Source organism: Mauremys mutica, chromosome 19 (assembly GCF_020497125.1).
Source record: "Mauremys mutica isolate MM-2020 ecotype Southern chromosome 19, ASM2049712v1, whole genome shotgun sequence".
In the NCBI taxonomy this organism is placed as follows: domain Eukaryota; kingdom Metazoa; phylum Chordata; order Testudines; family Geoemydidae; genus Mauremys; species Mauremys mutica.
This window is the reverse complement of record NC_059090.1, coordinates 19509935-19529867: the sequence shown is the minus strand read 5'-3', so window position 1 is coordinate 19529867 and position 19933 is coordinate 19509935. Positions and strand designations below refer to the sequence as shown.

Genomic DNA, 19933 nt, shown 5'->3' with positions numbered 1-19933 from the left:
GGTTTGCTGGGGTGGGAGGAGGGCAGCGGGGCGGTGATTGGCTGGCCCCGGCCGTGACGTGGGAGATCGGTGCATAAGGCTCTGGCTCCTAGGCGGCCGGGAACATGCAGTCCAGCGAGAAGCTGCCTGGAGCTGGGAGCGGAGCCGCGCGGAGAGCCGGGCGCACACGCCGGACGGGAGAGAGAGGCTCCTCTTTTTAAAGACCTTTTTTGAACAGAGTATCCGGCCCTGCGGACCCTCCTCTTCGTCCCCTTCCTCCGCTTGGAACATTGTGGCCAGCGCCGCGCAGGAGACTTCAACAGAGCAAAACAACCAAACCAAACAAAAAAAAAAACAACCCAACCATCACCACCACCAAACTAACCCACCGCCGCCACCACCACAAAAAGCATGCCAGGCAATGTTGTCTCTGCACGGACAAGGCTAGGCGTTTTGACTAGTGGACTAGACAAATGAACAGGGGTAGGTAAAACTGTCTTGCTGAAATATACAAGGGGGCGTTTGAACTTGTGTCAAGAAGACTGTAGCAACATCCAGCGAGAGGAGATACATCTGGCTGATTTATAGTATGAAAATATATCTCTCTATATAACAACAAGCATCTCCCCCCTTCCCTCCCTCTCCAGGGCGGCATCCATGACAGATCAGGGCAATGAGCCTAGGTTAGGATCCAAAGCTCCTTTCGAGTCTTAGAATTATTTCATTTTTTTTTCTCCTTCCTTTTGATTTCTCGTTGGGAAAAGCAGATGCACTTTGACTCCTGACTGCGCTACCTCAGACCTGAGAAAACTCATCACCTTTGTTTTTTAATCATCATCATCATCATCATCATTATTGTTATTATTTTTATGCGCGTTGATCTGTGTTGTTGTTGGTTTTTTATTATTATTATTATTATTTATTTTATTGGCCGGGATTCTGCTGTTGTATTGAAAAGCTGGGCCGTGGGTGTTTTTTGTTTTTGTTTTTGTTTCTTTTCTTTTGGTATTTGTGTCTCCCTGCTAGGACATTTGAAAGAAGATCTCCTCCTTCCCCCCCCCCCTTTGCTTCCCCCCTTTTCTCCTCCAAGGCTTTTAAAACACACACAAAACCCGACGCTGGTGTAATCTCTTCTTTTTAATATTTTTTTTTTGCTTGACATCTGGGAGCCAAAACCCCCCACTCTCAAAATAACCAAAGACAATGGTGCACTGTGCCGGCTGCAAGCGGCCGATCTTGGACCGGTTTTTGTTGAATGTACTGGAGAGGGCTTGGCATGTGAAGTGTGTTCAATGCTGTGAATGTAAATGCAATTTGACAGAGAAATGCTTTTCCAGAGAAGGCAAGCTTTACTGCAAGGCCGACTTCTTTCGGTAAGTACCGGGCTCCCCCGCCGGAAGCCGTGGCTCACAATTCCCCTTTTTAACCTATTTTTTTAATAGGAGCGATGGTTTTTTTTTAATTTTTATTTTTGTATGTCCCCATCCTGGGCCTCTCCCCAGCACACACGCGCACACATACAACACACACGCGCACACATACAACACACACACACCCCTCCTTCGGCTCCCTCGCTCAAGGTGATGTCGTGGGCCTCTCCCCAGCGCGCACACTACACACACACACACACACACAATCTCCTTCGGCTCCCTCGCTCAAGGTGATGTCGTGGGGAGGGTGCGGAAGGAGGGAGGGGCCTTTCGGTGTGTTGCAATGTTCCCCGCTCCGTGGAGAGGGCGGGCATGAGTTTGCCTTGGCAAAGGGGAATTGTGTGAGGACGAGGAGGGGAGAAAGGCGGCTGGGGTCACCCCTGGCAGAGGAGAGGTTAGGGCGGATCGTTGGCGTGTGTCCGTCAAGGGCCGGGCCCGTGGGAAGAAACTTCAGTTCCAAAGTTCCAGAGTTAAAAGGCCTGATTCCTGCCAGACCCGGGAGCCCCCCCCTCTCCCCCCGGATCTACCCCCGACCCTCCTCTCCTCCCCCAGAAAATACAAGTCAGAGAAACGAAGGCAAAATCCTGCCGAGGGAAAGTGCCGTCTCTTTCGGTGCCCATTTCAAAGGCGCGGGCTGATCCTGAGAGAGGCCGGGACTAGCACTGGCTTCTTCCTCTGGGGAAAAAAAAAACCACCTCAGCCTTGGGCGTTTAATGACAGCCCAGTGGGCGCAGAGACTTGTCCGTTTAAATCAGCCACCAAAGGACGATTCTCTGCCGCAAGCCGGGTGCTCACGTCCCTCGGTTACCCTTCCGAGAGCACTGGCGTTTAGACCTAACGCCTCCCGCAGTTTCATAACATTTTACAACTTCCCAGGGATTTCGTTGTTGTTTATTTGGGGGAAAGGGAGCTAATTCGTATTATTTAGTCTGCCTGCAAACACGAGGATCACCAGACTATATTGTATTGTGATCCTAGACCCAACAGGAACGATTATCCACTGAAACAGCCTCCCTCGTCTTTTAAAACTTTTAAAAGAAATCTAAGAATTGCGTAGCCCGCATCTATGTAACAATAATTCCCCGGGGGGGCTTGCGCGGGGCATGAAAATGATCGTTGGCCCGAGGTTTACATCCTTATCCTTAAAATAAGATCATGTAAGTGATCGCTCCCTTGTCCTACGTTGTCAGGCCTGGGAAATCCTGGCCTAGCGGAGTTTTGTATCGAGTTCTTTGGAGCCCTGCGAGTTGAAAGGCCCAGAGAAAATGCAGTGTTCGCTGCTGCCAGGCAAAGTGCAAGTCTTTTTAAAAAGCCCCTAAAATACGGACCTCTGAGAGGAGACAAGAATCTTTCCCACGTTTCCCTCGGCCAACTGCCGTGCATGATACTGACCAATAGCTAATATCACACGTGCAATTATTTGTATATTTGAGAGACTTTAAAAAAAATCCACGCTCTCTTCGGCTTCATTTCACTTTGATAATAAGAGGAAAAGGCAGCGCTCTGCTTAGGGAGTGTGATCCCCTCCTTATCAGTGAGGATGTTGCTTAAATTATATTATAGGCGGAATGCAGTAGCCGCCTCGATTAAGATTTTTGTTAACAGCCACGCGATCTACAGTAGAAATATCCACCGCCCCCCACCCACCTAAAAGTTTGTCTGGAGATCCTTGTGCCCGTTGCAGCCCCTGTGTATTCAGAAGTGATAATTCAATAGGAAATGACACATGTGCTATCTAAGGCTCTCGGGCAAAGCTAAAACTGGGGGAAGTCCGTGTGGAGGCTGCCGCGTTAAATCTGTCTGCGGTTTTTAGTAAATATGTGATAACTGGATTTGAATAATAAACGTGTTTCTCCAAGAGGAAGCTGCCTGTATACAAACAAATCCGCCCTCTTACCCCACCCCCGACGCAGCAGATGTAACAATCCACATCCCATCCTGTATCCCTGTCAGAAAAACACCTCCCAACCGCCTCCCTTCGCGATCCCCTCCACTCCGCAGGGCTCTGGGGTGAGAGCACCCCTCAACCCCGAGGTGATTATAGTGCTGAAGAGAAGCAATATCAGGGCTTCAACTTCCCGGATCTTGCCTGGGCCAGTCCACACTGACTTGTCGGCGAGAGAGAGCCCGGACCGCGGAAATTGACTCTCGCTGCAAAATTTGATTCTCTTGCAAAAAAATCTCCTAATGCTTGAAATTGTCCTTGGGGTCTTTTTCCCCCTTGTAAATTGTCCCGTCTGTGGAAATGGAAAGGCCGGGTCTCTCCCCCTTTGCGGATTGCGTGTGCCTGGATCACACACAGACCTCTCATGTACATTTCCTTCCTTGTCTTGCTTATGTATTATTAAATTAAATGGGATCTATTGACTTCGATATACAGAAACACAAAGGCTCCGATTTGTACTCGCTTGCAGTCTCCTTTTTCCTCTGCCATTTCCGCATTGCCAAGGGATATTCAGCTAAGGCGGCTCTCATTTAAAAATAAAATGGTTTAAAGTCCTCAAACCGAGTAAAGTGCAAATATTGATCAGATCCGGGCTGCAAAACGTAGGTCCCAACCACAGGCCACGGGCTGCAAATATTTCTCGGGGATCTGTGTTCTAGTCAGTTAAACACCTAGAGGAAGATTTATAGACCCCTGCTTTTAAAATAATTTAAATGGTCCTAGGTGGATAAATGCTCATAGACAGGCCTGTAGGGCAAATGGCAACATTTATTATAAGCACGGGGAAATAGGTTATTTTTAAAACAAGCATTATATTTTCATCCGTACCAGGAGTTAAGGTGTATTGCAAAAGGCTAATATTATAGCGCCAGGCTAAATATATCTGAACCGGGTGTCTTTCTCCTCCCTCCCCCGAAGTTTGTAAGTGGTGACCGATCAAATGCCACACCTGGCCTTCCTGTGTGCCAAGCAATCCTACCGTCTTTATAGACCTAGCCTCTCCATGCAGCGCGCGCACACACAATGCAAGGCTCTTGACAAATTGAGAACACATAAGAAATTCTGCCTAATGTTTATTAGAGCGTCGTTAATCAATGTGTCAAAGTTTAAAGGGGAAACTCTCGACAACCCAGCTCCAATGTTTTAATTAATCTTCCAGCAATATATCCTCTTCCCAGGTCACTTCTTTTTTAACACATAATTCAGTATCTCTATAATGGAGGATTTTTTTTCCTGCATGGATCAATAGTGAACTTTTATAGGAAAAAATGCTTTTGTTAAATGTTCGTTGAAGGCGATGGGGGGGCTGGGTTTATTCATTTATACAAGTTTAGCAGCTTTAACGAAATGTGGCCCTATTTCCTGCTTCCTTTCCCCCCTGAACAAAAAGAACGCAATTAATTTTGAAATACTGCTAGTACAGGGTCCTTCGGGTCACCCAGATGACGCGCTGATCCTGGTGTTTGTTCTTCCACCCTTTCTCTTTCTTCCTTGCCAGGTGTTTTGGGACCAAGTGTGCTGGTTGTGCCCAGGGGATCTCCCCCAGCGACTTGGTCAGGAGGGCGAGGAGCAAAGTGTTCCACTTGAACTGTTTTACTTGTATGATGTGTAACAAACAGCTCTCCACCGGCGAGGAGCTCTACATTATCGACGAGAACAAGTTTGTCTGCAAAGAAGATTACCTAAATAACAGCAATACTGCCAAAGAGAACAGCCTGCACTCAGGTGAGGAGACCTCTGCCACTGTCACTGGCCAGCCAGGCGACCAGCTGCCTGGCCAAAAGCTAAAATACAGCTTGGGTCTGCACAGAGGGATGTCTGGCACTCGGGGCCTGATCCGAAGCCCACTGGGAGCTCGGATTGGTTTCAGTGGGCATTGGATGTGTGTGTGTAGACACACACACACACACTATAGTATTTTAATCAACCTGAAGATTCCAGGGGACCTCTCTCTTATCCCTCTTTGTGTAAGGAAAGTTCTACAAAATTGCTTATTCTTTCTTTCTTTCTTTCTTTCTTTCTTTCTTTCTTTCTTTCTTTCTTTCTTTCGTTCGTTCGTTCTTTCTTTCTTTCCCTTGTTATTTATTTATATATATATATTGGCAAGTAAAGATTTTGGGCCACCCCTCAGCAAGCTCAACTTTCCCCTCTTATAATAGAAGCTAAATTGGGAGCAGGAAACCTTCCTGGTTCCCAGATGCGTTGAGAACTCAGTTACTTGGGTGCTGCTCTGAAATGCAGCATACGCATTGCAAGGAGAAGATCAGACGTCATTTACTGTTTTTCATTGTGTACTGACGTTTCATTTTTGAACGGCACATTTTTGCCATCAGAAATGACTGTCGGGTGCAGGCTGATAGTGCATTATAAATACAAATATTTGTTCAGACTATACATAGTCGGTTTTGTTTCCGTTTGTAATAACATGGGAGCCTTCTGTGTGTGGGATCTTGGCTGAGAGACGTCTGTCCCTTTACATTCTGGCTTTATAACCAGTCTCCCAAGCTAGTGACGCGCGCCCTATCACGTCTGATTAAATAGAAAAGGAGAGCGGGATTGATGCCATGGGCAATATTTTCAGAGCATGAATTTTGACTCCTACAGGAACGATTCTTGAGCAGTCTGTGAGGAACAGTGCAAACTATCTCAGGCAATGTTATTACCCAGCAACTGCTGCAATCTGATACAGGGTATATTGTACCGGTTGGAATTTTGCAACTGTTGCATTTCGAGTCCATATAAGTAGAATCATGGCAGAGGAATAGATGTGAGACCTTGCAAAATATGAGTGCTGCTTTGCAGAAACCAATACTAAATATAAATTAAACATTTGCAGCTGAGAAAGGTAGATTTAAAAGTTGAAATTTATTTTATTTGTTTTTAATCCCACCTGCCTCTAATGCTGTGAAATACAATTAATGTAGCTGGGTTTTTTTGACACCGAGGTATGTTTTTAAAAAGCTTCAGATGAGTTGATTCTAGTGGTCTCCTCTTGCCTTCAAAATCAATGGATGTTGCATTTAAATTCATGCTCGTTTTTGTGGGGAGTGGGTTCTGATATTCAAGTTTCCAGTCAAACTAGGAAAGATCAGAGAAACACACGCACTTCCCCGAGCTTGTAGGGACGGGGAGGGGGGGCGCAAGATGGGGGAAAGTTCTGAAGGTTTTTCGAGGTGCGTGTGAAACTGTGTCACCTTCACACGCCTGTGTGACAGCGCGTTGGGCTGGGGGGATGCAATGCTCAGCACAGCCGATGTGAGTGTGACCCCACCCCCACCCCTTTCCTTTTGCCCAGCCACAACCGGCAGTGACCCCAGCCTGTCTCCGGATTCCCAAGATCCTTCCCAAGACGACGCGAAAGACTCGGAGAGCGCCAACGTGTCAGACAAGGAAGCTGGCAGCAATGAGAACGATGATCAGAACCTGGGGGCCAAGAGGCGGGGTCCCCGCACCACTATCAAAGCCAAACAACTAGAGACTCTGAAAGCCGCCTTCGCAGCTACCCCCAAACCCACCCGGCACATCAGGGAACAGCTGGCCCAAGAAACCGGGCTCAACATGCGAGTCATACAGGTACCAGCCGCCAGTCCCAGCCTGGGTTACCTGGGGGGCAGGGGCGGTTTGTGCGTTCAGCTCGCTTGGGAGGAGGGGTTTCCAGTCGGTTAATCGCCGGCCCCCTCCAAAGCCCCCTGAAAGGCCCCACGTGGGGTCTCCGAACAAATCTCCAAAAATACAAGTCGGCTGGTTTAAAAGTGACGCTTCCAGTGATGCGCTTTCCAGTGCAGCGCCATCCCAATGCAAGGGGAGAGACTGCGAGGGGAAGGACTCGCCAAGCGAGTTAAAGGGACGGGCCTTATTATAATGCCTCCCCTGGGTAGCAAAAAGCCTCCAGAGAGGCAAGATACCCACCCCCCTGCTCACGCTATGCGGTCTGTCCGCTCAAATCAACGGGCCGCTTCTGGCCGATCTGGGGTGAGTCTCTAGCCCCTGGCGACTCTGTGCACACAATTGCACAAGACCTATTTATACCTCCAAGAGTCCTGGTAATAAAGGGAAGCAAAGGCTTGTGTGTTTAGGATACTGGTCAGTTTCCGAAAGAAGAAACAAACAAGGGACATCAGAGTTCTCCTTGGGCATTTCTCTCTCCCTCCAATTGAAATATAAGTTTTTGACCCTAATGTATATAAACAGGTGATGATGTGCGCAGAGCCTGGTGTTTATTGAACTTCCTCCTGTGGGGCTGGGTTGAGAGATCCTTGAGAGGGTTAAAACCGTGCATGCATTTTTGTAGCCACCTTTCACGTGGCTCCTGGCAAATATAGGAAACAGAGAAAAGCTTTGACGTTGTTCCAAAAAGGAGCCGCGGCATAGGTACAGGGAAGGCGCACAAAAAAGCATAACCCGGGGAAGCCCCCGGAGGAAATCTTTCTGCAGGAAAACAGAGAAAAGAGGGAAAGGAGAACGTACAATCAGCCCGGGAGCAATGGCCAGGAAGAAATGCAGGAAAGGGAGTTGTACAGGATCCATTGTCATATTGACAGTGTGCCTCCTGCAGAGCCAATCACCCATCCCAAACTAAGGGGGACCCGCTGCTTTGAAAGATGAACAGGTCGAGGGATACTGAGTCCGCGTTATTATTGGCAAGATTTTAAAAAAACCAAAACTTCCCATGTCCAGAGTGACAATACAGGCGGTCCCTCAAACTGAAGAGAAATGTGGACTGGCTGGAAATAGCCCCACCCGTCCTGTTCCTGCAGTGACCCCTGCACCTTCTCCCGGGCAAGGCTCCCGCCATCCTCCAGGGAAGTTTTGCCTGAGTGAAGACGGCAGAGATTTGGCTCCTAACACCAGGCACAGACTTTATTTAACCAAAAAAGAGGCAACCCGCTTCTTGCGGAAAGTGCTAAAGAAGCTGCGAACGGTATCGAAATTAATAACCATAAATGTGAGGGGTTAATGGATAAATAAGAATGACAATGCGCTGGCATTATTAAAAGGTTTATAAACCCGCAGCGCTGGGGGTAATGGGGGGTTAAAGGACCATTAAGACGAGGTTAGATTGGAGAGTCTCAGTGTGAGGATAATTAGGAGTAATCTTGTCAGGGTAATAAGAATTAACTCAATCATTCTTGACCTGCAGCTGGAGTGCTGTAAGCAAAGAACCCAGGGCCTGGTTTGAAATGTTCAATTCAACACGGACTGTACATTTGAGGACAGTTTAGATGTATATAGAGACAGGAATATCTGTGCCTACACACAGAGAGCTGTGCGTGTATATGTTAATTAGCTTGTTTGTAGATGTAGGTATGAGATATATCTGAATAAAGGGTGTATCTGTGTACACTGTGTGTATATATATATAATTGTGTGAATTCATATATACACAATATACACTCTACATATGCATACACACAATAATATATATATATACAGTCAATGATGGATGGATGTAGGTGTAAATATAATGTGTATATGTGTCTGTGTGTCTACAGATGAATGTTTGTGTTTTATTGTTCATGGGAAATATATCTGCCATGTCGTTCACATTAGAACAACAGACACTTGGTTTGAACCTGGTCTTCAGTGAGTTTTGCCTGAATAAAAATGACAGGATCGAGCCCTATTATATCTGGTAAAAAATAATAATCGGTGTCAGCCCTTTTTTCCCTTAAAAGAAACATCCCATCCGCCTTTGTTTTCCTGGAGCGGGGTTTTGCTCTCTTTATCCCCGTATGTGAGAGCGCGGAAGTTAATTAGTGACCCAGGGAGTTAAGGCGTTGAAGACTTTGTTTTGTTTTTATTTAAGAGAGAAGCACAACTATTTAAAAATGTCTCGAATTCATTCTCAGAATCCGTCTCCAAGGACAAAAGATTTTTTTTAATCTTTCCGAGGGAAAGATTTCTTTGGGATTCCGAGAGGGTTTGTTTGTTTGTTGTTGTTTGTTTTTAATAGCCTCCCAGTAATGTTTCTAGGCGGTCCTGTATTTATTTTGAGACTGAAATCCATCCCCGTCTGACACGGCCCCGCGCCGCGGGTGCTGGGCTAAAGACCCATTTCTCATGGTTGCCCGGGCTGGAACTCCCCCTCTCGCCGGGGCTATTACAAATCGGGTGTCACTTCATTGTATTGTGGGGGTTGAAAATTCAAGTCCGAAAAGATGAGGCTTTCCCAGGGGTGGGGGCGGGAAAGCCCCTAAAACCCGTTGCTGTCTGGAGCCTGCCTCCAGTGATATACAGGCTGTCACCAGCGTCCAGATGGGTTCACGCACTTGGCAATTCATCAGCCTCCTCTCCTGCCGCGGGGGCTCTGCGGAGGGTCCCTCACCCTCCACCTGCTTGGGGGAAAGAGGTGCTGCGTCCTCACTCGGTTGCCTCCGGGAGGGACCCAGGCTTGACACCGGAGCGGAATGCGGGGAGAAAGGGGAAACAAAACCGAGAACTAACCCTAGGAAAGTGGGGGCTGGGAGTCAAAATCCTGCCTCCCTTGTCATAGACTAAAGAGACAGTTCCTGGCCAGGGGGAGTTTGCACCTGAGATAAAAATCTTCCCCTTGGTGAAGGGCTGAGTGCGCTGGGCCCGGGGGTCTGTTCTGCGGGGGAGGGGGTTAACCTGTGTGGGGGGGAGATAAAAGATCTCGATGTGCTTCTGCCTTGGCGTGGCTGGGTTTCCCGCAGGGCTGTGTATGTCTCAGCGCAGCCTGCGGGGAGACGTGTGGCAAGAGGGGCGCGGGACCCCTGTGGGGCGCACACGACCCTGGCTCCGTGTGGACGCAGCTGGCGCCGGGTGGCTGGAGAAGCAGCGGCCAGCGGGGTTGCGGGGCACGCGGCAGGCTCCCCTCCCGGTCCCCGGCTGGCGAGTTTGCATGGGGCGGGGCGGGGGGATCAGCCTGTCCCGGGCGGCAGCTGCGGCTCTTCATCCCCCCCGTCTCCTCGCTGCTCCCAGGTGTGGTTCCAGAACCGGCGCTCCAAGGAGCGGCGCATGAAGCAGCTGAGCGCGCTGGGAGCCCGCCGCCACGCCTTCTTCCGCAGCCCCCGCCGCATGAGGCCGCTGGTGGACCGGCTGGAGCCGGGGGAGCTCATCCCCAACGGGCCCTTCTCTTTCTATGGAGGTGGGTACCAGCGCCGGGCAGAGACGCCTCCCGCGGGGCTAGGAAGGCGCCGGGTGAAGAGAAGCAAAGGTCAGGCCAGGTTCCCCAGCCCCAACAGCTGGCAGGGCTGGAAGGGGAAGAAATTTCTCCTGGGGGGGGAATCCTCTATCCCCCCCCCTCGAGACCGCAACAAACCCAGCACCATCACAGCTACAGGAAGGAAAAGCTCCTCACAAACCCCAGAAGCGGCGCCGCATAGAAGCAAACGCTTTCTCCTTGTTTTACTGGGGAGGGGGGTTATTTCAGTGCGTGGGCCGATCTCCCCTAAGGGGCTCCCATAACACTAACCCGCTGGAGGGACACAACCTGTGGGAGCGAATTTAAAACCCAGGCAGGAAAGCGGCTGAACGTGTCACCAATCAGCTGACGATGGCCCCTGCTCTCAGGTGTTGTTTTTCAGTAGTGGGGGGGGGTTCTCTCTACCTGGGCTTCGAGTATTATTCTTATGGGAGGTTTCCCTCCTTGGGGCCTGTTTCATCTCCAGAAATCTTGCATCAATCGTTGAGCCCTCTGTGCATATTTACGGACACCCTGCTTTCCAAAGCCAAGTTGAAATCGAATGGCAAAGTTTTGGGGGAGGTTTGGGAAGGAGGTGGAGGGCTTGTTTGATTGGGTTGCATGTTAGGAGGGGAAGCATAGACGTTCTAACATTTCTGGTTGGGAGAGGACTCATTTCCCAGATCCCTGTAGATACAAAAGAGGGGGCTGGTTGTGAAATCAGGACTGATGATCAACCTCTGGCTGCCACTAATGAATCACTCGAATTAAAGAGCTGAAGAGGGGAAGGGAAAGGCTACCTCTCTGTCCCTGGTCTGGCCTGTTCCTGGGCTCTTCCTGAGATTGGTACGATTACAAATTAGATCCATTAGAGAGAATGTGTAAAAACTTCAGCTGCAGAAAACCTTCCATTCCACTCCAGCTGGAATTGGTGCACAAAAGGGCTGTGGGGGAAATAAACTCTCTAGCCTCACAAATCCAGTCCGGGGGTGGGAGGAGTGAAGGGAACAGGAGGGCACAAAAATGAAGAATGCAATCAAATGTAGTGAGCCAGAGCCTGTGTAGTCCCATCCTGCAGTCAGCTGGGCTCTGTGTAGAAATAAACTCTTTGACCATGGCATTTTCCTGAAGTGAGAATAAGGGCCGGGCATAAAACAACAGAATCTGTCAGTATTGTTTTCAGAAACCTTTTAAAAGAACGGTCCTCTGGTTAATTTCACTGTCATTCACTGCTCATCCTTGTCCCTTTCCCTTTTTGTCTTTATTTAAATTGGTGAAGTTTCCCCTGCATTCCTTGGCCAGAGTAATTTGAGGTGGTGTGAAAGCTCCATCCTGAACGGAGCTGGGGGACATTTCAGTAGATCAAATGACAGACAATTAGGAAAGGTGCTATATGTGTTCTTTGGGCCATGATCAACTGGGATGGGTCCCTCCTGCTAAAACAATTTGAACCAAGTCTTTCCAATGGACCAAGATGCAGAATATCGTATCCGCTAAGCGGTACTGGCTTTTAAATTCAGTGCATTCATTTTTCTTTGTTTTATCGAAATGGTGACCTTTTTTTAGAGAAAGAAGATCACTCTTGAGCAAAGTACATAGGACCTGTGCACCCTAAGAAACCAAAATTCCTTTGCTTGCTGTGAGCTCTTTAGAGCAGGTGAGGTACTCTCTGTGTTTAAGATTGCACAGCAGCTAGCCCAGATGGACACTGGGGAATGAAATACACTAACAGGCCAACCTTTCCCTGAATCCACATTCAGGGCCAGACTTTTCAAAGTGGTTAGCACCTCTCTAAGCACCTGAATGAAGTGGCCAGATTGGCAAAAGTGCTCAGCACCCAGATCCCATTGTGCTCACTGGGGCCAAGGTACTTTATTTAGGTGTCTACCTGGGTGCTGAGCTCTTCTGAACATCTGTCCATTGGGCTTTGCTTAAGTGTCTAATTGAGGGCCTGATTCAAAGCCCAAGGAGCTCAATGAAAAGACTCCTGTTGGTTTTAGTTAGCTTTGGACCGGTTTAAGGCACCTAGTTTGCCCTATCTAGTTCTTTTTATTGTTTTACACTTGGTTCCTTTGCATTATTCTCCCTCTCTCTCTCTTTGTCTGGTAGATTATCAGAGCGAGTATTATGGCCCTGGAAGCAATTATGATTTCTTCCCACAAGGACCCCCTTCATCTCAAGCTCAGACGCCGGTCGATCTCCCATTTGTGCCCTCCTCTGGGCCATCAGGAACTCCTCTGGGTGGACTGGATCACCCATTACCCGGACACCACCCTTCCAGTGAGGCTCAGCGCTTCACTGACATAATGTCCCACCCACCTGGAGACTCACCCAGCCCTGAGCCCAACCTGCCAGGTTCTTTGCACTCCATGTCTGCAGAAGTTTTTGGTCCAAGTCCTCCATTTTCTTCAATATCCGTCAACGGTGGTGCTAATTATGGCAATCACTTGTCACATCCACCAGAAATGAATGAAGCAGCTGTGTGGTAGCTTTAAAACAAACTGGGTCTAAGTAAGTGATGAGCTTCTAGTCTGCTTATGTTATGGTGTACAGAAATGAATAAGTATAACATCTCTCTTGCCCTAAGACAATTTTACCTTGGGAATGAACTGAATCCAAATCACTCCAAGGCAAGCTTTGCTATAGACCAGGACAATCTTCATAATATGGTTGTAACAAACAAACAAACAAACAAAAAAGGGACATGTTTTGGTACCATTGAAAAGACACTGGTGAAGCTGTACAGTAAAGTGCTGCTGTGCTATAGGATGGCGTAGGTTGAATACCCTGTTGGATGTCACCCTAAGAGCCACAATCCTTAGGAACTTTTCATTTAAAAAACAAAAAGAAGGTCAAAGAAAGGGAGGGGGGAAGTGTGAAGAGCGCTAGTATTCCTGGTTTAAGGATGGTTCTGGCATTATGAATTTGTTTGTTAATTTTGTCTCTCAGAAAGTTCAACAACAACAACAACAAACTCTTTTTAGCTTCAGAAATGTGAGCCTGCTGACTATCAGGTGGGACTTTTTGTTTTTTAATTATTTTGCCAAAATAACAAATACTAAATGTAAGCCCTCAGCATCAACTCTTCTACCTTGACAAAGCTACACACACACAAAATCCTCATAATAACACAGGTCGCCAACCAGACCTCTAACTAAAAATGACTTGAAACAAACAAATAAAGTATTCTACCTTCACGAAAAAAAAACAACTAAACAAAAGACTCTACTGACCTAAAAACAGTCAACTGTTTACGTAGAATGTTAAATTCAGGAGTTCTATGTTTTACTAATAAATCCTGTTTTAGAACCTCTTGTTCAAAAGCAAAATATTTTGAGCAACCAACCAAAATATACCACTTTCTTTTCTGTAGATGTTATATGACAGATTGCAGGGCTTGTGGTTCACTGTGCTAGTTGTAAAAGGTGTTGTTTACAGAAGGCAAAGAAAAAAAAACCCATAAAAACCAGACAGTTGCCAAATAAAGTAATTATATAGCACAAATACTGTAAGGTGCTTTGCACCAGCAACCTGAGCAAGTGTTTTTTTTTTGGTTTTGTTTTTAAAGTGTTACAAGGTTAAACAAACAAACATCTTTGCTAATTTTTAGTCCTGTTGAACATTCATGGAATTGTTAATATGACTTATATAGACCCACACAGGTTTTATTTTTGTGTCTTTAAAAGAAAAGTCCAAAATATTTAAATTTTATGGTCAAATATGCAGTCAACAGCTGCTACTTTTTTCTTTATATATTAAATTTCTCATATGTCTTTTATTGTTCTAATAAACCTAAGCTTGTGTGACCTCCAGTGCATATTAGACCATTCACTGTATGAAAGAAAACATGTTGGATAAAATTTGTGAGTTTTTAATAAAATTAGAAAATCTGATGTTTTAGATAACTTGTGTTTCATTTGATGTTTTAAATAATTTTAAAAGGGTCCTCTTGACATTAATAGCCCTGAAAAGATATATCCACTATACTCATTATATATCTATTTTGCTTTGGTAGAAGTCTAAACCCTGTTGCCAATGAAGATAGATGTTATCTGTAGTTTCATCCTCTCTTTGCATCTGCAGACTTAATTGATACAGTGCAAAAATATGTTCATCTATCAATTAAATTACAGAATTGGAAACTTATCAAATTGTTTAACATATTAGCTCATTCTAAGTCTACGGTAAGACACACAACGTGTCCAAAATGTTCATTTTTATGCATATACAAAACTGTATTGTGAATATGTCAAAAACCTGTAAATATATGGTTTAGGATTCATCCATTTTTAGCTCAATTTATTTTCCATAGGAAATCCTGCTTTCTAATTTGGTGGTCTGAAAGACAACATAAACTGAATGTACAGCAAGAAATGACAATATTTTTAATCCCCTTTTCAGAGCTGATATAAAGTTAATTGTTTTCTAGCATTTGGTATGTTAGAAGTTGCACTAAATACATATTGTCCTGAGATCCACTACCCCCTAAAATTTTGAAAGGTTACAGATATAATATTTCTCAGTGGTGAATTATTACATCGTCTCTGTCTACAGTCCTTACTGAGGCAAAAATAGCATTGTACTCCTTATTCAGGCATCAAGGTTGGGTCTAGGTTTGATAAGTCACATAGATAAAACCCTTTCCAAGCGTTCACTTAATAGGGAGATGGGAGTGGAATTATATGTTTTCTCCATCCCTGAGTTGGCTGTTTCTCTTTTAAGTCAGCCCAGAAATTTTGCTCTTAATTAGACTCCTGTATCCCCAGCTTTGTAGTCTTGATTATTTATCTCTTTGTGGTGAGGGAAAAATCAGAATGCTTTCAAATTGTATGGTATGTAATTTTTATTGGTGGTTTCACATTTTGTTGACTAACACCTAGGCTTATAAACCCAGCGGAGAAGGCATTTACTTTAAGAAATACTTCAATTTAAACACAGAATGTCTTCATAATAAGAGATAAATATAAATGATCTACAAGTCATCTTAGTGGATTTTTTTTTTAAATCATGGTTTATTAAATGCAGGGGAGACTTGTTTTTAAACTCATGGGCTCTGTGTGTAACTCATTTCTTTATCTGATTTTTTTTTAATCAGGTGCTTCTGATTTTCTTTGCTCCATTTTGCATTTGTATAATGAAGTCAAAGGAGATCTATTTATTACATATTTTGATTTAACTGGACTGATGCTCTTTATATACATATAATACCATTTGCTATTAGGGGGCTGGTCTACACAGCTGTTTTATTGTTGAGTCAGTTATTTTATATGAAGAAATTGTGCCAAGTGGCTTTTCCCCCCCTCTTTCTTTAAGTGAGTTACTTGTCCAATGTATTAAGTATTTGTTTCCGTAGCGCACGCAGGTAGAAATGTGATGTAACTCAGATTTAGGTCATACAAGGTCTGAGGAAAGCCTGTGTTTGCTGGACCCAATCCTGCAGTCCTTATTTCAGACAAAGATGCCACTCGAATCAGCAGAAGTTTTGCCTGACTATGGGCACTATCCACAAGGCTGTGAGAACTCTGGCTCTGATTAGGGTGACCAGATGTCCCGATTTTATAGGGACAGTCCCAATTTTTGGGTCTTTTTCTTATATAGGCTCCTATTCCCCCCCACCACCGTCCCGATTTTTCACATTTGCTGTCTGGTCACCCTAGCTCTGATCCATCAAAGCACTTAAGCACATGCGTAATTTTAAGCACTTGAGCAGTCCCGGGCGTAAAGTTAAGCACACACCTAAGTGCTTTGTTGGATTGGAACCAGAGTGCTCAGCTCTAGAGCTCTGGACTCTGATTAACAAGGTAGATACTTAGGAAGGGCCCGATCCTGCACTGTTTGCACAGTCAAAATTCCTATTGAAATTGCTGGGATATTGGACCCTATACAACACCTTGCTTCCATGTGCAGTTCTAGCGAGGGGCAGTACTCCTGAGTAACGGTTTTCAGGGTAAGGCCCTCTGAGAACATGTGTTTGTATGAGTATTTTATATATGTGTGTGCATATGTGTTATATATAAAACCACACACAATGGACTTTCAAGCCTGTTTAAAAACAATATCCTCTTTTGATCTCTTCTTGCGTAACCATTACTGGTTCTGGTGGCCTTCCAGGAGAGCCTTTGTGTTGCTAGTACTTTGCAGTAGAAAGTGCAGACTGACGACGCAGGACTGTGTGCAGGCCTAGATCTGTGCACCAAACTTCCACTGACACACTGGAGTTTGACACACAGAGAGCAGTATGTAGCCTTTATTTGATGGCAATGTAAGGATTGCTCAGCATTCAAATGCGTAAGACTAAGGACTTCTGCAAATTCTTCACAGCAATGTATTATTTACTAGGGGAAAAACGTGTGAAAACAACAAACGCACTATTTATAGCAAACCAATTTTAATTTAACAAGATGTTTCTATTGACTAATCAAAATGATCCTAAAACTACCGTGAGTCTCCAGCATTCAAACAATTCCTCTTTTGTCAGAAATGGTGGACCATATTCTCCTTCACTATCATTGCTGGAAACTCCCATTGATGTCAGTAGCAGCTTGCTTTCTTCAGTAGTAATTTTCATTATCTATTTACTCAGGCCTATGCTTGAGGGAGTAATTGGGAGGGGGGGTGGATTTGTAAAGATCTGTATCCTAAGGTGAAAATGTACCTTAAATTATGATTTGTAGATAATTATGTATATTATTTTAATATATGTGTGTGTGCCCAGATCCTGAGTGATGGGCACAGGATACAAATCTATAAATAAATACAATTTTAAGAATATGATTGGTGATTTACATACTTTTACCATTCAATTAAGGGTCCAAAAAGGCAATCATTGGCTCTTCTGGGATTTTTTCCCTGAGCAAAATTATTTAATTAGGCCTCAGTTGCTTTAATAATGGTATTTATAAGAAACCGGTGTTTCCCTTTCAGTTATCAGCCTTGTAAACAGCCTCATATAAGACTTCACATATATTTAAGCTTAGCCAAGGTATGCCCATTTCTTCACCTAGACAATGCTGTTCAACTGAGAGAGGACTAAGTTATCAAAGGATTACATCACTGGTGAAATTAAATGTACTAGGGACAAGAGGAATCTGTTTGGAAAAGTCTTCTATTTACTTGTACACCATCACTCTGTCACTGTATTTGGATAGTCAGAAATACTTATTACAGCAATACTCTCAAAACTCCAACTAAAATGAAAGGGGCCATTTAAAAAAGGCTTCCAGTCCACAAGGGTTACCACCCCTTGTTAGGTGTCTCCTTTGCGGGGTGTTTTGTGGACAGATACTCACTTGGCATTTTTCTTCAAACTCAGTTGAAGAAAAAATATCCGTGGTCATGGCATCATTCATTTTTCAAATAAGGTCAACTACAAATTTTAATTGTCAACTGTGTGCCGGGTCCACAGAGGTAGGGCCCTTAAGGCCCAGTGGATCTTTCACTGATTTAAAAATGGGAGCTTTGTACAAAGATTGAGGGTAGACAGTGGCCCTTGTATAGTAACTGAACTTTGTTCATAGTCATGGTTGCATTCGGCACCACTGATTAGGGAAGGGGGTGGAAGGGGGGTGGAAAAAGGCAGGGCATTTTTAGGACTACCAATTTTTCTTTGCCACTTGTGCATGTAATTACCTGATTTCGTTCACACAGTTGTCTTAACTGCACAAAATAGCTGCACAGTTGTGCACCTAAAACAACAGAATCTGTGTCTTAGAATGTTGTCATCAGGTTCTATAAGTAAGACCACATTGAGATGAATGGAGTGACTCGCTTCTTTTGAAGCTGTTGTTTCAGGCTGTCTGCAGATTCAGGAAGATAGTTCTGCACTAGTTATCTCAGTTCAATGTTTGGAAGGTTTTCTTTGCAGCTCTAAGAACTAGTGACTTTTTCTTGTGGTGTGTGGGGTGTTTTTTTTAATGAAAGCTTGCACTGTGCAGAATCTGAAATGGGGGGGAGGGGAGGACCTGATAAATATGTCAGGCAGGCTGGATTAATATATTTCTCACCTAATAATAAAGGGTTGAGAATTGCCATTGACTGACACACAAAGCTGCCATGACATCACTGGGTCTTCTACGTGTGGCACTATGACCCTAATCCAGCAAAGCACTTAAGCATGTGCTTTAATTTAAACAGATGAATAGCCTGATTGAGTTCTGTTGGATGACTCATGCTTAAAGGTAAGCACATGCTTAAATATTTTTCTGAACTGACGCCTCTGCCAGGAGAGTGCTAAGCATCTGACACTAGATCAAGACCATCCTGGACATACACATTTTGTATATAGAAAATAAATGTTGCATTCTTATGTTCCCGTGTGTGTATACATACATAAATTTTATATATATATAAATAAATAAATGTGTTTTGGTCAGGGATGCCCTTGGTCAAGAATATACTTTACACTCTCATATAAATTATTCTCCTAATCTTTACAGTGCCTCTCTGTGTTTTTATAATTCCTGTATATCAGTAGCATCTTTAAACCCTATGTGGATCTATTTAAAATGTGTTAAATATTTTGTAAATTCAAGGACATACAACAAGGGTGCGATTTCCAATGAGAGTTGGGCACTTAGCTCTTTGGGGTACTTTTGATAATCCCTCCCCAAGTAAATAAAAGCAGATGAATAAAGTCATTGAATAAGTCTTGCCTTAATGTTCTTACTAGATCTGGAGCAAAAATGTTAATTGGTGGTTGCAGTGAATTTTGAATTAATCTTTTTTTTTTAACTGAGAACAAAATTTTTTTGGTTTCCTCTTACCCTTCTCTCCTCCTCCCCCTCTCCCTTTTCCAGTGGGAAAATTTTGTTGCTGGAAATAATTTTTAGATGCAAAAAATTGTCATATAAAAATGAAATATTTCAACTAATTTTTTTTGGGGGGGTGGGGGGAGGGAAATGCCATTTTCCATTGCAGAATGTTTAGGACCATATACTGCTTCCATGTATAGGTCGAATTCTGCCCTTGATGGTGCAATTCAATTTACTTCAGTGGATGTAACTCCGATTCATGTAACTGCCATTGATATCTATGGGAATTCTGCCACAGACTGATGCATGTAGTCTGCAGCCCAACTTGTAACCACCATTCTAGCTCTCAAAGGTAAGAAACGAATGCTGAGTGATACTGAACACTGAAATGTTAAGTGGATGATCAGTACATTGTTTAGTGTATATGCTTGGATTGTTTTATATTTCCATATGCATTTCCTTGTTTTTATATTTATAAAAACAAACACTTAAAAATAAAAGCAATGTATTATTATTAATTGCATGTATTTATACAGTACCCAAAGTGTGCTAGGCTCTTTCATAGATTTGCCAAGGCTGACGTGTAATCTGAGAGTCTTCCAAATGCCAAGAAGCCACATATGTATATCATAGGAACAAGGGAAAATATGAATGAGAGAAATAAGATATTTTTATAGTACATTCT

At 44.5% G+C, this 19933-nt stretch overlaps 1 protein-coding gene across 3 annotated transcripts; it reads left to right on the top strand.

The window, feature by feature from the left end:
- Positions 1-123: 123 nt before the first annotated feature.
- On the top strand, positions 124-14374 carry LHX1 (LIM homeobox 1). 3 transcript variants are annotated; one of them, XM_044994314.1, is made up of 5 exons: positions 124-462; positions 4853-5079; positions 6650-6927; positions 10297-10531; positions 12608-14368. In XM_044994314.1, exons 2-5 carry the CDS (start codon positions 4956-4958, stop codon positions 12985-12987), a joined length of 1017 nt encoding a protein of 338 aa, XP_044850249.1. In that variant the 5' UTR covers positions 124-462; positions 4853-4955; the 3' UTR covers positions 12988-14368. The 3 variants fall into 3 exon arrangements, with proteins under 3 accessions (XP_044850249.1, XP_044850247.1, XP_044850248.1); XM_044994312.1 differs by lacking the exon at positions 124-462 and adding an exon at positions 1096-1352 and having other exon boundaries at positions 12608-14374; XM_044994313.1 differs by lacking the exon at positions 124-462 and adding an exon at positions 1103-1352 and having other exon boundaries at positions 10297-10462; positions 12608-14371.
- The last annotated feature ends 5559 nt before the right edge of the window (positions 14375-19933 follow it).

Excerpts from the sequence above, each read along its gene's own strand:
- LHX1 (XM_044994312.1), top strand. The coding sequence starts at position 1,183 with ATGGTGCACTGTGCCGGCTGCAAGCGGCCGATCTTGGACCGGTTTTTG. Across the intron at positions 1,353-4,852 it reads TGCAAGGCCGACTTCTTTCG|GTGTTTTGGGACCAAGTGTG; the intron begins GTAAGTACCGGG and ends CTTCCTTGCCAG. Across the intron at positions 6,928-10,296 it reads TCAACATGCGAGTCATACAG|GTGTGGTTCCAGAACCGGCG; the intron begins GTACCAGCCGCC and ends CGCTGCTCCCAG.